This window comes from Antechinus flavipes, chromosome 6 (assembly GCF_016432865.1).
Source record: "Antechinus flavipes isolate AdamAnt ecotype Samford, QLD, Australia chromosome 6, AdamAnt_v2, whole genome shotgun sequence".
NCBI classification, from domain to species: domain Eukaryota; kingdom Metazoa; phylum Chordata; class Mammalia; order Dasyuromorphia; family Dasyuridae; genus Antechinus; species Antechinus flavipes.
In genome coordinates, this window is record NC_067403.1 from 225,350,972 (window position 1) to 225,367,579 (window position 16,608).

A 16,608-nucleotide genomic window follows, 5' to 3' on the forward strand; every position below is an offset into this window, starting at 1 on the left:
CCTGGCCATCTCTAGCAATGAGATGAAGCAAACCAGTTCCAATGAAGCAGTAATGAACTGAACCAGCTACACCCAGAGAAACAACTCTGGGAGATGACTAAGAACCATTACATTGAATTCCCAATCCCTATATTTTTGCCCACCTGCATTTTGGATTTCCTTCACAGGCTAATTGTACAATATTTCAGAGTCTGATTCTTTTTGTACAGCAAAGTAACAGTTTGGTCATGTATACTTATTTTGTATTTAATTTACACTTTAATATATTTAACATGTATCTGTCATCCTGCCATCTAGGGGAGAGGGTGGGGGGAAGGAGGGGAATAATTGGAACAAAAGGTTTGGCAATTGTCAATGCTGTAAAACTACCCATGCATATAACTGCTAAATAAAAAGCTATTAAAAATAAAAAAAAAATTCTAGTGAGTCCCTTTTATCTCAAGGTTCAAATGTAAATCTTCCGTTTGACTACCAAAGTCCTTCACAGTCTAACCCTGTTTTTTCAGTCTTCTAAAATCTTTTTAAAATTAATAAATCTATTTAAAACTCAAAGTACAAAATAGAGAAAAAGAAAAATATAAAAAGAAAATAGATTTAATTTATTGCAAATATTATTTATATTATTAATTATAAATTTATGTGAACAGTAGAACATAGGATTAAAATATAAAGCAAATAAATTTCCATTTCAAGGAAATCTTATATAATAAATATTACATTTTGTGTTTAGAGTTTTCCATTTCTTCTTTGCTTCCTTGTAAATTTTCTTTTTTTCTCTGCTGATGCTTTTTATTCTTTATCACGCTCCCTTCACACCAAAAAGATATAACTGAACAGGGATACACACACATATTTATGTGTACATGTGTATATATGTATATACACATAGATATTTATAATTATACATATACATATATGAATTTCTTTGCATCTATGACTATTCTTATTTGTCCTCTGTTTCTCTGAAGATGGATAGCATCTTCCTTCTTAAATCCGTCTTTCCATATTATTCTAAATCCACCAACTCATTTCCTACACCAGAGCAATAGTCCAACTTTATGCTGCCTAGTTATTTTAAATAGTCTAAGTTAAAATCTGGCTGACATAGAGAGTCATTTTCCATTTATTTTTCTTTTGATTAAATCTATTTTAGCTTTAACTTTGTCTGAGATCATGATCATTACCCTTTTTAAAACCTAAATTCTATTCCTGATCTTTATTATGTTTGTATCTTTTATTTCCTAACCATCCTGACTTCTTTACTTCTTTACTGTTTTACATCTACTTGTTACCTTGCCCTATTACTTAACCAAAATCCACTCTAAGGATGCTTCTCCCATCCTCTTCCCCTGATTCGTTCTCCCAAGCTTCTTATATCCTACTGTCCTTCATATGTTATACATTCCAGTTCTCCTGGGAATCCTGTCTGTCTTCCCACAGCACACTCCATCTCCTGATACCAGAGGTTTTCACTAATGGGTCAACCATTCCCGAAACCCCCATTTAGCTTCCTTGAACCCCTCAAGTCTCAACTAAAGTCCTGCCTTCCATAAAAAAGCTTTGCATATCCTCCTTAATCTTGTGCCTTCCCTCCTAATATGACCTTTAATATATTGTTGATAAATAAATATATTTTACACATAATCCTCTGCAGGATATTGTGAGATCCTTTAAAGAGGTACTGCTTACATATAATAGGACCAAATAAATTCTTGTTGACTGACAATGGGAAAGGAGATAGACCTTTTAAAGAGCAAGTAGTTATTTAATCTCAAAATAATGCTGATCCTTAGTTGACACACAGGGTTAGAAATCATGATTTAATGGTCAGAAAAAAGACAAAAGGCAGAGAAGAATAAAGGAGATAAATGACAATGTTGTAAGGAGTTCTGAAGCAACTGATTAAAAACTAGAGGAATATATCCAAGGTAGGAGAAAAACCGTTCCAAGACTAGCCGACCTGAGGATCATCACCTGCTTCTAATAAATCACTTGGCTGCAGATGAGGCTTCCAGGAAGAGTCTACAAAGAATTGTTAAAAGTTATGAATATCTTTTGGGGCATAGGTAATGTTTTTATCAAAGTTAGGACTTTGAAAGTTAGAGTTTTAGAAGAAAATGATTTGGGCAGCAAAGAGCTGGTTCAGAAGATGTGTTTGAGAATGAGATTTGTATTGCTAGACTATAGCTTAGAGTGATGGCAAGCCACTAGTCAGATATGGTGCACATCTAAAAAAGGCTAGTGAGATTATCACATAAATCTAATCAAAATGGCTTTATAGGGGAATAGAAGGAAATAGAAAAAAGGAAAAATACACATGTATCACCATCAGACTAGATACTTACAGGTATAATCTGAGGACCCTAGATTTTTGGATATCAGACTGTAAAAGATTGAGAAAAACAGAGAGGATCTGAGGAATAAAAATCTCATTGGGAAAGTTAACCCAGGGATCAGAAATTTCTAAGAAGAAAATTCTGAGGACACAAAGATAAATAATTCCCATAAGAAGGAAAATAAGACTTGTCTAGAAACATTGAAATAGATAAATAAGGAAATTGCCAGCCAGCTTAGATTTTAAAATATTACATGCAGAAGATGAAAGTGTGAAAATGTTATAGTTAATTAATACATTAAATATAATTAGTTGGAGTATTATATTCAGTTCTGAGTGCCACATTTTAAGGTAAGTAGATTGGGGGCTGGGTCTGAAGTCAATAAGATTCATATTTCTGAGTTCAAATTTAGCCTCACATATTTGTAGCTGTTTGACCCTGGGCAACTCCCTTAATTCCTTTTTGCCTCAGTTTCCTTTCTGTAAAATGAGCTGGAAAAATGGCAAACCACTCCAATATCTTTACCAAAAAATCCCAAATGGGATCACAAAGAGTCAGACATGATCTGAAATGACTGAGCTATTATTAATAAGCTGAGGAATGTCTTGAGCTGGATGACCAGAAGGGCAAAGGGACTTTTAATCAGTGACCTCTGGTGGGACTGGATTTGTCCCTTCTGTTCTTATTAATCAAGGGCAGGATCTGGTTCAGCTGCTCACTAACTGAAAATCACATTGGCTTGTGAGCCCCAGTCATGGCTGGCTTCCAGAGCAGTTTTGAAAGTTTATGCTGGTTTTACCCAGAGCAGCCCATCTCCCAGATTTCCTCAGTTTCAGCAGATATTTTGTGATTCACCTTGGATTTTCTGGTGTGGACCCTCTCAGCCTTTACTCTATGTGGCCATCTTTGGGTACAGTTTTGGACTATATAGATGAAATTACTTTTTATTTCTTTTTATTATAATGGTTCTAGACAAAGTTCTTTAAAGATATTTGTTGGTTTTAATGTGGGAGAGTTGGGCTCCTCTATTTTTTTCATGCTGCCACTGGACTTGAGTTTTAAAATATAAGCAGGATGTTTTTGTCTTATATTCTCTAAGAGAGCAGGGAAGTGATGTCAAAACATGCAAATGAATTGGATTTAAGTGAGGGAGGGAGGGCTGTGCAAGGGCACCTGCCTCAGTTTCCCCTCCAGAGCCTTATGGGTGCAGTGACCAGATGTAGATGTAGCCACAGCACAGATCAGCAGCTGAGGCCCGTCAGTTCTGACTCAGCAGGCCAGTGGTACAATCTTCCGGGTGTGGGGTCTTAAACCCCAACCCAGCAGGCAAACTGTCACCCTGGAACTCAGGACACAATAGGTATAACTAGGCCAGGTCTCAGTGGACAAGCCCCCGTCATAGAGCTACAGAAAGTCAGTGACCAGGCTCTGGCCTCCAGGATAAAAAGCTGGGTCCAATGTCCCTTGCATCCCAGATGCAGAACTCAACTTTAAAAAAATGAACAAAAAAACAAAACCAAAAAGAGCCCTGACAATAGAAGGCTACCATGGCAAAAGGAAAGTTCAAAACAGAGACTCAAAAGAGGACAAGGTCAAAAAGTGCTACATGTGAAGTCTCAAAGAGAAATATGAATTGTTCTCAAGCTGAAAAAGTCCTCTTGAAAGATCTTTAAAAAGATTTTAAAAATCAAGAGAGGTAGAAGAAAAATTGGGGAAAGAATGAAAATTATGCAAGAGAATTATTAAAAATGGAGTCAACAATTTGGAACAGATAGCACAAAAATTGAATGAAAAAACAAAGCTAAGCAAAAGCAAATGATTATATGAGACCTTTTCACATAAAGTCAGATCTAAACAATTGGAAAGACAAAAATATCAATTGCTCATACATTGGCCAAGTTAATGTAATGAAAATTATCATTCTACCTAAATTAACTTATTTATTCAGTGTTATACCAATCAAACTATCAAAGATAGTTTATAAAACTAGAAAAGAAGATGAAAATTTATATGGAAGAACAAAAGATCAAAATATCAAGGGAATTAATGGAAAAACAATGCAAAGTCAGGTGTCCTATCCATGTCAGATCTAAAACTATATTATAATGTGACAAAAGCCTATTTGGTACTTGTTAATAAACAAAGCGGTGGATCATTGAAATAGATTAGGTACACAAAATGCAGTAGTAAATAATTATAGTAATCTACTCTTTGATATCCTAAGATTCTAGCTTTTGGGATAAAAACTATCTGACAGAAACTGCTGGGAAAAATGGAAAATACTATGTCAGAAACTAGGCATAGACCAACATCTCACATGACCTACCAAGAAAAGGACAAAATGGGTACATGATTTAGACAGAGTGATATCATAAGCAAATTAGGAGAGCAAGGAAAAGTTTATCAGATTTATGGAGAAGGAAATAATTTCTGATCAAAGAAAAGACGGAGAATATTATGAAATGCAAAATGGATAATTTTGATTACATTAAATTAAAAAGGTTTTGCACAAATGAAAGCAACACAATCAAGATTAGAAGAAAAGCAGAAAGATAGGAAGCAACTTTTTAAAGTGTTTTTTTTTATTAAAGTCTCATTTCTCAAATATATAAAGAAATGAGTCAAAGAATACAAGTCATTCCCCAATCTATAAATGAATATTAAAAGGCAGTTTCTGATTAAAGTAAATCTATCCATGGTCATATAAAAGTGCCCTAAATCACTATTGAATTAGAAAAAATTCAAATTAAAACAACTCTGAGATACCAAGTCATACCTATCACATTGACTAAGATGACAGGAAAAGATAATGATAAATGGGACACTAATGAATTGTTGGTAGAGTCGTGAATTGACTCCATCATTCTGGAGAGCAATTTGGATGCCCAAGCAACAATCAAACCATACATACATACAACTCTTTGTTCTAGCACTAGTACTTCTATATTTGCATCCCGAAGAAATCACAAAAAGAGGAAAGAACCTGCATGTACAAAAATATTTATAGCAGCTCTTTTTGTGGTGGCAAAGAATTGGAAATTGAGGGGATGCCCATTGATTGGGGAATGCCTGAACTAATTGTCATTTATGGATGTAATTGAATATAGTTGGGCTATAAGAAATGATAAGTAGAAGGATTTCAGGGAAAAAAAATGGACTTACCTGAACTGATGCTGAGTAAAGTGAGCAGAACCAGGTATTCAGTGACAGCAACAATGTGCAATGATCAACCATGATAAGACGTGGCTCTTCTCAGTAATACAAGAAAATTACAAAAATTTCATGATGGAAAATGCTATGTACATTCAGAGAAATAATTATGAAGTTTGAAAGCAGATAGAAGCATACTTCTTTTTATTTTTTGCAGCTTTCCTCTTTTGTTCTGTTTCTTCTTTCAGAACACGACTAATGTGGAAATGTTTACAATGTTATACATGTATAACCTTTATCAGATCACTTGTCATCTTGGGGAGGGAAAGATGAAGAAAACATTTGAAACTCAAAATCTTATAAAAAGAGAATACTAAAAACTATCTTTACAGTTAATTAGAAAAAATACTGTTTACCAAAAAATTGTGAGCACTTCTTTGATACTTGTCATCAGTTAAAAAAAATTTCATATAAATAAATACATTCCAAAATCTCAGGGAGGGAATGCCTTTGTCAAATACTGAGCTATGTTTTTGTTTGTTTTATTCAAACAAATTAGTAATTGTTCACTGGATGATGAGAAATATGCGACTTAGAACAAGATAAGGAAAGCAGTCTTAGCAGCAAAGGAATGAATCTATGACACAATTAGCAAAAGGGAGAAATGGGCTAAGCAAGCGCTCCTTGTTGAGACACAGACTGAGTTGATTTTGAATTTGGAAAATAAGGACTTGGGATCCGAAGAAAATCCTACTGCTTCAAGAGTTGTTACCTATATCACTCAAACTTAACCCTGACATGGAAGCTTGACAGTTCCCAATCGGGTTTCTAAATATCACTTTGAAATTGGAAAAAACTCCACAAATGATCTTTGAATGATGACTCAATAAATGTTGTTTACATGACTAGAAATCGTAGCACGTGACTTGGATTGAAATAAATCTCTAAGTTGTCTGAAAGGAAAAACTGAAACCTTCCTCTTTTATACAAAGAGCCTAATAGGACAGAATTTACATTTGAGAAAGGCAGGATTCCCTCCCCATGAAGCCTTAAATTAGGAGGCCTAAGATAGCCAATCATGGAGGAAGATGTAGGTCCTCTCTGTCTAGGTTTAATAGTTGACTGCCAAACCATCCTCCCACCCCAGCCTCCTGCCATATTATCGCCTGAATAGATAAAAAAAGGAAACATAACTGTTTTCAGCTCTGCCTGAAATAACGTGTCAAGCTAAATGACTTTGTGATTATAAGAAATGCCAAGCTAATTTGCTTTCCTCCCATGGTTCTAACAGTTTTCTCCAAGGAATACCTAATACTAAAACACTATTTTGAGAAGTTTATGTATTTTCTCCATTTCTTCTTAAGATGTCCTTGAATCCCATCTCACTCTCAAATGCCAATGAATCCACATCATTTAGTAAATGCTAAATTACCACAATTGTAAAATTGAAATAAACTGTGGATAACTCCCATTTTGAAGGATTTCACTCAAAAGATATTCAGGTCAGCAAACATTTAGTAAGCACTTAATGTGTGCAGAATGGTGCCGAACCCTGAAGGATTCAAAGAAGAATAACATATTATCACCACTCTTAAGGAAATTGCCATCTCAGGGAGGGAGAAAATGGAGAAAAAATTTGAAACTCAAAATCTTATAAAAAAAATGAATGTTAAAAATATAGTCTTTGTGTCTCCAAAGTCCTCAAGAAGCTAGAAAATGGAACATGTTTCCTTTATCCTATTCGAGATAGACTTTGAGTGTAATAAGGAAGAAAATGTAACATATATCACCACTTTTTAAGAAATTTGCCATGTTGGGGAGGGAGAAAGGGAGAAAAAATTTGAAACTCAAAATCTTATAAAAAATGAATGTTAAAAATATGGTCTTTGTGTCTCCAAAGTCCTTAAGAAGCTAGAAAATGGAAAACTTTTCCTTTATTCTATTCTAGGTAGAGTTTGGGTGTAATAATGGGGAAAATGTAACATGAAAGAAATGTTCTCTTAAAATCTTGATTATAAAACAAAACATACAATAAAAGAGAGATATACAATGAATGACACAAAATTCTTAATTAACTCATTAAAGTATCTTAAAGATCATCTCAAGTCTGTCATTTTTCAGCTGGGAAAACAGATTCTCAAGATCTTGCCCAATATATATAATGTCATACGCCTAGATAACCTCAGAGAATTAGAAGAGATATCGTTAGATTCTTATATCAGCATTCATTTCATAAAATTATTTTACTTCTCATATGAGATTTACCATACTGTCTTGTCCACTTGTTCAGTTGCATCTGACCGACCCTATGTATAGTTTTCTTGGCAGAGATACTGGAATAACTTGCCATTTTCTTCTCCAGCTCATTTTACAGATAAGGAAACTGAGGCGAATGGTGAAATTACCCCAAATCACACAGCTCTTAAGTGCCTAATGTTAGATTTGAACTCAGGTTTCTTGATACAGACTTAGTGCTGGAATCACTGTGTCACCTAAGTGGATTCCCCATTTTGAAATTTCTCCACTAAAGTTTTATCATTGACTTATCCCATAGTAGGAAGGTAATTCTGGGTTCTTCAGACAAAACCAAAAAGTATAAAATCTGTCAGTCTCTCATGCTGAAGAAACTTTGAGTTGAACTCCTCCATAGACTGCTTGACTACCACATGAAGATCAAATCCACTAAATTCAGAGAGACTTACCATCAGAGAGCTAACCATCAGGTGATGATTTCATGAAGAGCATCAACTGATATGTAGGTGGTGTTGTCACCTGCATTAGTGTAAAGAATAACCAGAGTGTTGAAATCATGGGTCCCAACATGTTGAGATTAATTCCCTCTCGTAAGAATGTTCAAATAAAGACACCCATCCAAGAACAACTTTATTTAATCTTCACTCCATAGAATTACAGAAAAGTTAATTAAATCTAACTAAAATTGATTACTATAAAATATGTCATATCCTTCCATTGGCTCCTGTTAAAATTTCTATTTGGGGCAGACCTCCTGGACTAAGATCCCCTAAATTTTCTATCCCTGGCATAAATCACAGTATAGAGGAGACTGCAGACTCAATTGCTCATTCTTGCTACCTAATTTTTTTTTTAAGTAATGTGTACTGACAAATTTTCTAAGTGTTATGAGTAAAAGAAAAGAAGGAAAGAGTAAGAGAATTGGGTTCTTTTATAACCATCATGCTGCCATCTTAAATAAGAGGTTTCTTGACCTAGGTTTTGAAAGATGGATAGAATATCAATAAGCATAACTGGATGGGTAAGGGGGAAGTAAAGGGGACCTTTCTAGACATAAGAAAGCTTGACTTGGTATAGCAGCTGGTGGATAGAACTGTTTGCAGGGGTGTGTGTGTGAGGGGAGGAGGGGAAGGAATGGAAGGGAAGAGAAAAATTCAGAGAACAGGAAGGGGAAGGGAAGAAAAGAGAAGAAGAAAAGGAAGGGATTCTATCTAGCTGGAATATGGAAGACATAAATTTAAAAAATGACTTGAAAATAATAATTCATATTTTTTTTTCAAATGGACAAGGAGCTGAAAAGAAAGTATTAATTCCTGACTTTTTAAGGAGAAGGGATTGTATACAGATTGCTAATATATTTGACTGACTGTGTCCACCTTTAATTATTTTCATGGAATGTCAACAAAGAAAATGAAATGAACTGGAATCCACCAAATTTTTCCTCACAAGTTAGTTGAGTGAAGAAAAAGGACTGCTGGTGGGGGTGAGTGAGAGGGAGATGGTTAATCTAAAAATAAAAAACAAAACCTTAGTTGCCTTTTGGTTTGCGGGAACAAAGCTGAAGATACCTAAGAGACCATCAGGTAGACCTACCATTAAGTCGTATGTGGTCACTTGAAACCTGTGTGGTGCTAGAATAGAATCCCTGCCTCAACAGGCAACAGTTCCATAATATTCTATATATTTGGGTATCTATCTCATTACATTTCCTTAATTTTTAGAAAACATCATTTTGTATCTTGGGTATACTCAAAGGCTAATTGAGTTAGACAGGAAAGCGGATAGTGACGGAACAACAAAAGGGACCACCCCCATCCCGAGATTTTAAGGGGGCCGGTGGGCATTATTGAGATTGCGAGGGTTAACAACAGGCATCACTCTCCTGGTTAGCCCTCCCAGTCCCTCTGAGGATTGGTCATTCAAACCAACTCCTGCAGATTAGAAAAACTAGAGTCAGTATACATCTTCATCTTTCTCCACAATGAGCATTACCTTGCTTAGCCCTATCTCCTCTTGTCTATGTGATATCCCTCACCACCAACTGACAGGTGGGCTGCAGACAGTTTTCTAAACAAAGGAGGCAATTTCCCCCAAAATGAGGAAAAACACTTTGTACTTTTGAGCCTAATATGGAATTTTCTTTAAATGTTCAAATTTGGTTTGGAAAATTTGCATTCATCTCAATTCACGTTGTCTTCATTCATTTTTTTTTAAATGGCTTCTCTACTGTAATCATTTGTTTAGCGGTAGCTGAACGAGGCCGATCCCTGTGAAGGGAGAAAAAAAAATACCAAACTCAGTAACAGTCGCTATTAAATTAAAAAACAAATTCATCAGAATCTATGCATTAAGCTTGATAAGATTTGTAAAATTTATCGAGACAGTTCCTTCAAGGTCTGGTGTGAGTTATGAAATCTAATTTTGTTTTCATAGCTCTGTGATAAAATTTTATCAATGTTATAAAAGGGGTCTTTACCAAGACTGACCGGAAATCTGAACTATCTGGCCAGGCAATAAAAACACATTCCTCAACTGCAAAGTGTCAGACAAGCAAGGTTTAACGGAAAATTGATCGATAAGTCTTCCTTCTACACTTGAGTGCATTCACTTTTCCCTCATAGGATAATAGGTTTTTTTTTAATGGGTTTTCCATTAATATCAGACTTTAGTGTTAGCAGGAAAAAGAAAGACATAAAAAGAGAGAGAGAAGGAAAGTTGTTATCTCCTAATGGTAAGGTAGCTCTACTTAGGATTTTCTTTGGAGAGTATAAGTGCAGCTGGCTTTCTGACTTTTATAAGAAAGCCATGTTATTTTATTTTCCTCCTCAAGGTAGACAGAAGAGGCTTAAAGACATATAGAAGCTATTTTCATATGATTGGTCACTTTTTGGGGGGGTCTCAGTTTCTTCATTTGTCATACTTCTTGAGGAAGAGGGAAGAGGCTGAAGAAATATGGAAGCTGTATTCATATGTTTAGTCACTTTTTTTTCTGAGGCAGTTGGGGTTAGGTGACTTGCCCAGAGTCACACAGCTAGGAAGTGTTAAGTGCCTGGGATCAGATTTGAACTCAGGTCCTCCTGACTTCAAGGCTGGTGCTCTCTCCATTGTACCACCTAGCTGCACCTGGTTACTTTTTTTTTTTACCTCAGTTTCCTCATCTGTGAAATTGACAGGATTATAATTGATATGCTCTAAAGAACTGGTAATATAATTCTCTGATTCTTTAAAAATAAATTTAAATAAAAATACATTTTAAAGTACAAAGAGTCAAATGTAGTAAGAAAGTGTTGCAAAATTTACAAAACAGTTTGATTATGTTATTTTTATTGAGCCTCAAAACCATCAGGTGAGGTAGGTAGTACAAGCAGCATTATCCCTATTTTATGGAGGAGTAAGCTTAAGTCTTAAGGAGTCAGGTGACTCAGTGAATAGAAGATGGGACATGAGTTCAAATCCAGCCTCAGACACTCACTAGCAAGTCACTTACCTTGTATTTGCCCCACTTCACTTAAAAAAAAAAAAAAAAAAGGTAAATCACTCTCATGTCTTTGAGAGTCACAAATAGTTGGACAGGACTGAATTACTAAACAACAATAAACTTGAGTTTTAGAGTGATTAAGGGATGTGATCAAGTTCATGTGGTTAATAAATATGAGAAGTGAGATTTGAACCCAGGGCTTGCTAATTTTAAGTTCAGTTCTCTATTATATCATAAGTATTAGTCGTGAAATCAAGAGATTTTAGGTTGCAATTCTTTCTCTAACATTTACTTTGGTCAACTCCCTTGGCCTCTCTGACCCTTAATTCCTCATCTCTAAAATGGAGATGAAAATATGTAAACCACTTACCTTGCAGGGGAACATGCTCTCTAACAATTAAAGAATTATACCAAGTAGCAACTTTTATTTAAGTGACTGTAATATAAATTTCTGAGTTAAACTGCTTTGAAAAAAAGAATGAAGTAAATTTTATCTGTGAGAAGAGGGAGGTGAAGTTAAAATTAGCAAAAGTCTCTTCATTTCTCAGTTTTCTCATCTCTAAAATGGGAATGATATTGACAACACATGCTTTGCAGGGTTGTTGCAAGGATCAAATGAGATGGTATTTGTAAAAAGTGCTTTGCAGAGTTTCTGGCATATAGGAAACCTTGTTTCCTCTCCCTACCCCCTACCCTTATTCCTAGAGCTAAGGGCAACATTTCTACTAATGGGCTTCTATCTACCCAAAAACGATAGGAACATTAGGGATCATAATGAATGTCAAAGTCAGGCTCCCAAAAGAACTCAATAATAGAATAATCAATGAAATGCAATCTAATAAGATGAATTTTATAAAGAACAAGTTTAAAGACCTATTTATGCTCCAAAGCATTGTGATGCCATGGAAAAATCAAAGGACTGGAGCCAGAGGACCATGAGTAATTATGTTTGTTATAAGGAGCTAGCAGGGGTTCTCAAACTTTTAAAATAGGGGGCCAGTTCACTGTCCCTCAGACTGTTGGAGGGCCGGACTATAGGAAAAACAAAAACTTTGTTTTGTGGGCCTTTAAATAAAGAAACTTCATAGCCCTGGGTGAGGGGGATAAACATCCTCAGCTGCCGCATCTGTCCGCGGGCCATAGTTTGAGGACCCCTGCTCGGTTGAAGGAAGGTAAAGTAGATTTTTGTTGATTGAAAAAATAAAACTTTAATAGTACTTTAAAAATTGCACAAAGAGCTTCAGCTGGATCTTGAGGCTTGCCTGGCAGACCTCTGTGAATAACACGGAGATAGGGAGGATGTATTCAATGGATCTCATGTTGTGCCCTCAGCTGAACATCCTTTGCCTGCTCTGAATGACCTTGCTCTGCTATTGCTAAGTACCCTTGCTATGTTAGATGGATTACTGAGCGTCTCATTTCATGCCCTGCTCAAATCGAAGGTACCAGACCGGCCTGGTGAGCCCTGGTTTAATATCACACACTACTTCGGTCAGTCTTATCCTGTTCATGGGCCGAGATCCTGCACCCCAGGTCCTGCCTCCTCCTCCCATGGAGCCTATAATGGCAAATCCTATTTAGAAATCACCTACACTGGCTCAGTTCCAGTCACCTGCCGTCTTTGGCAGCAGATGCTTCGCCACAGAACTCCGATGCCAAAAGGTGACGCACGTTTTGGAAAAATGTTTGAATATTTTCAGATTGTGTATGACACCACATGCCAGAGTCACTGAGGATACAGCCTGTGAGGGAGAGGGTTTTATTTTGTGATTTATGGAATGAAGAACCTGGGGATGTCGTGGGATTAAATTCATGGGAAAAATTCAGATGGCCCCACATGATGCCATTTATCTTTCCCTAATTTGTCTGTACTGGTGATATGCAGTTCACAGAAGGGACTCCTTCTTCTCAAACACACAGCCTCTCATTTTTTAAGGGGATTGTCTTCTTTCCAGGGCAGACTATATATATATGAACATATATGGGTCAAGTAGAAGTCAAGGCAGAGTTATCACTGTCAGAACAAACTATATATATATATATATATATATATATATATATATATATATATGTATATATATAATATATACACACACACATATATACACATACATATATATCCAGATATTTAGTACATATCTATACCTATTTATAGATATAGATATATAGATGGACCAAATGGAAGCCAAGGCACAGTTATCCACTGCCTTCAAAGTATTATCTTTATTCTGAAATAAGAATTGTTCGAGACATTTGACAGGTATGTCCTTTATTAAGTTTATTTGAGTTTTTGTTTTGTTTTGTTTTATTTTTAGGGAGAGATCCCAGCTTTCATAGCTATCACAAACTCCTTAATGGAAATTTCCTCCATTGATACAAATTCAAAACTCATCCTTGGGAATGGGAATTAGTAATTTTTGTTTTTGTTATTTTTATATCTCCATGCCTGGCACAGAGTAGGTCCCCTAATAAATGGCTACTGAGTGATTAATAGGATTACTTTGAAACTTAAGAGGCTTTCTCTTGCCAATAGCTATATAGTTAATAGGTGTGAGAAAGGGCTTGATCTTAGATCTTTCTGATTCCAAAGCAAAACATCTCCCCATAATACCATATTTTCTCTTGTTATTATATGTCAAGAATTGTTGTTAAAGTAAAAGGAGCCCAGTTCCCAAGACAAGGTCTTGGACTTTTTTGGCTGTCTGGAGAAGTCAATGAATCTCTCCTCAAAATAATGTTTTTAAATGTATAAAATTAAATGAAAAAGCAGCACAAAGGAAATCAAAGATATTTATATAGTTATTAAAATACTTTAAAAATCCATTTACAGACTCAAGATTAAGATCTCTTTCATTGGACTAACATTAATATATAAAACATACATTATTAGAAGGCATAATGGTACTCCATCAATATATAAAATATCAACAACAATGCAATTATAAAATTAATGGAAGAGAGACTTTAGTACACAAACATAGAATGTAAACTCTAGACCACATTAATTCAATCCAATCATTTTAAAATGGTAAACTAAGGCCTGGAAGAAGACTTAACATATTCAGCAAGTATTTATTTCATTAATCAGGCGAGCTTATTTCAAATAAAGATGAACAGTCTCTACTTGGAGAAACACCACAGATTTCCCAAAGTGGACTAACTTATTTCACAAGGCAAAGTGTAGGTGGGAGGGGAAACATACTGAAAATTCATTTTTTCCAGGAGCCACTGTGATTTAAGGACTTCACATCTTTCCGTCATTTGTGATGGCAAGAACCAGTATTCAGGCGAAAAGTAATCCGTACCCATAGAAGATCACGCTGATAAGGCATGTCTCCTCAGCACTCTGGGATTACATATTAACTAGGCTGGGAGCACATATGGTGAAGATAAATAGGGCAGTTATATAAGCTAAAAGAGAAAGTAACTCCCCAAACAGAAGAAGAGTGGTGGAGGACATGGCAAGTTTGTCCTCCCTAAGGTAGAAAAAACACACATCAGACTGGTTGTTTTCCTCACCCTCAAAATTATTATCCTCCTTAATGGAATTAATTCTGCAGGTAGCACTGTACTGGCATTATGGAGTTTTTATGACCTTTAAAAGAGAAAGACTTTATCACCCTCGGAAGGAAGTTTAATTATCATAGGAAACTTTACCATCTCTAATCCAAAGCTCCGATCTTTTACTGCTTAGGACCTAGTAGCAAACTTGGGCTTGTAAGCCCTAAACTAAACATTATGTTCATGGTCCCTTTGGGCACCTGTTATATCCTTAGCTTTTAGCTTCAACCCTGCTCCCCACTCACCACAAAACCCTTGATCAGACAGTGGTCCAGGAAAGTTAGAGGGACCACCGGTCCAGCCTCCTTATTTTACAGACGAGGAAGTCAGTCCCAGAGAAGTGACTTTTCCAGATCATTAGTACATATCTGAGGGAGGATTTGACCTCAGGCTTTCTGGACCTTAATTCTTGTCACTCTGTGTGCTATAATACACTGCCTCTCAAGTCCTGTCGATGACCTTGGAACACAAACCCATCCCAGACTGCTTACCTAGGGGTCTGGTATATCACACCACCAGGGAGCTTAACCCATGTGCTGAAGCACATGAAGGGAAAAAGATCCTTGGGGAAATACACAGGTCAGGCCTTCCTGGTCACCTTTCCAGAATAAGAGCAAGATTCCTGAGCATACAAGGTAGGAAAATGCCTCTGAAGACCCACACCTCGACTTCCCGGCAGCCCCCATCACTAAAGTCAACCTTTAATTTAATTCCCTTCTCCTTTCCTTACACATGATTACCTTGTGTTAGCAGAAGTGTGAGAGTTCAATTTCAATATACAAGTGATGATTGCTTTGCTGTGATTGGAATCACCAGTGAATATTTCCAGGGTTCACCCAATTCCAGATCTTTTCCTGCTTTCTGACCACCATCCACTTTGGTTGCAATGCTCTCCAGATCATATTAACCCATTGGAAGATGGTCCCTATTTAAGGAGTCCCTTAGGGAGATTGTATTTAAACTCTTTCTCAAAGAACAACTCCCTTGCCTGGAATATCTTTTAAAGAGTTCCTTTTACAGAACCAGTTCCCCCATATTCTGGAAACTAAGACTTAGTAAGGTTTTCTGGCTCTTTGGTTCATGAGCCAAATCTAATATGTAGATTATTTTTTGATTAGGTAAAAAGAGGATTCCAAAGGTCAATATAAAATTACTCAATTGGCCCATTTGCTTATATAGAATTGAAAGGTATTGGGGGGGAGTAAAGAGGGAAAAAACAAAGGAAATAAATAAAATAACAAAAAGTATAAAAAGTTAGCAGACAGTGCAACAATGATAAAGGAAAGGAAAGGAGAAGGAAGTAAGAGAGATGAACATGGTGGGGAAAGTGGAGGGAAGCAGATCTTAAGCAATGGCAAATGTTTCAAAGCCCTCTGACCTTCAGGAAGAAACTTTTTTTCTCCTCATCTGTGCTTCCCAGAAACCAGAGTTGGGAAGCTAAAAGGGAGTTCTGTCTCAACCAGCCCTAGTCAAACTATGTATGATTCTGAAACATCATTTCATTGTGTAAAAGTGGTTACCAGCTCAGAAATAGAAACAATAATTTTGATATCTTTCAAGGACAGCCTGGGAGTTGGTGATTAAAATTTTTATCTCCTTTCATGGGAAAGCCTAGGGGGAGAAAGGTGATTCTGATGCCTCCTTGTGGTGTATAGATGACCCTGGGTTCTGGAAGGTTAGACCAGTGGGTCAAAAAGTACGAAAGGTCCTACTGGGCTGGCCAGCCATTAAGTAACTGTTTGTTTTCAGACAACCAGCCTGGATAAAGTCATAAAGGATTATCATCAGAAACTTTTATCATAGCAAACTCATGAACATGATCATCATTGC

The 16,608-nt window shown here is 36.2% G+C and overlaps 1 protein-coding gene across 1 annotated transcript in view; it reads right to left on the bottom strand.

The window, feature by feature from the left end:
- Positions 1 to 9,848: 9,848 nt before the first annotated feature.
- Positions 9,849 to 16,608, bottom strand: part of LOC127541529 (doublecortin domain-containing protein 1-like) — a 183,806-nt gene continuing 177,046 nt past the window's right edge. Inside the window, exon 18 of the mRNA XM_051966760.1 lies at positions 9,849 to 10,006. Within this exon, the coding sequence (XP_051822720.1) occupies positions 9,940 to 10,006 (67 nt within the window). The 3' untranslated portion in view covers positions 9,849 to 9,939. The remainder of the gene's footprint in view (positions 10,007 to 16,608) is intronic.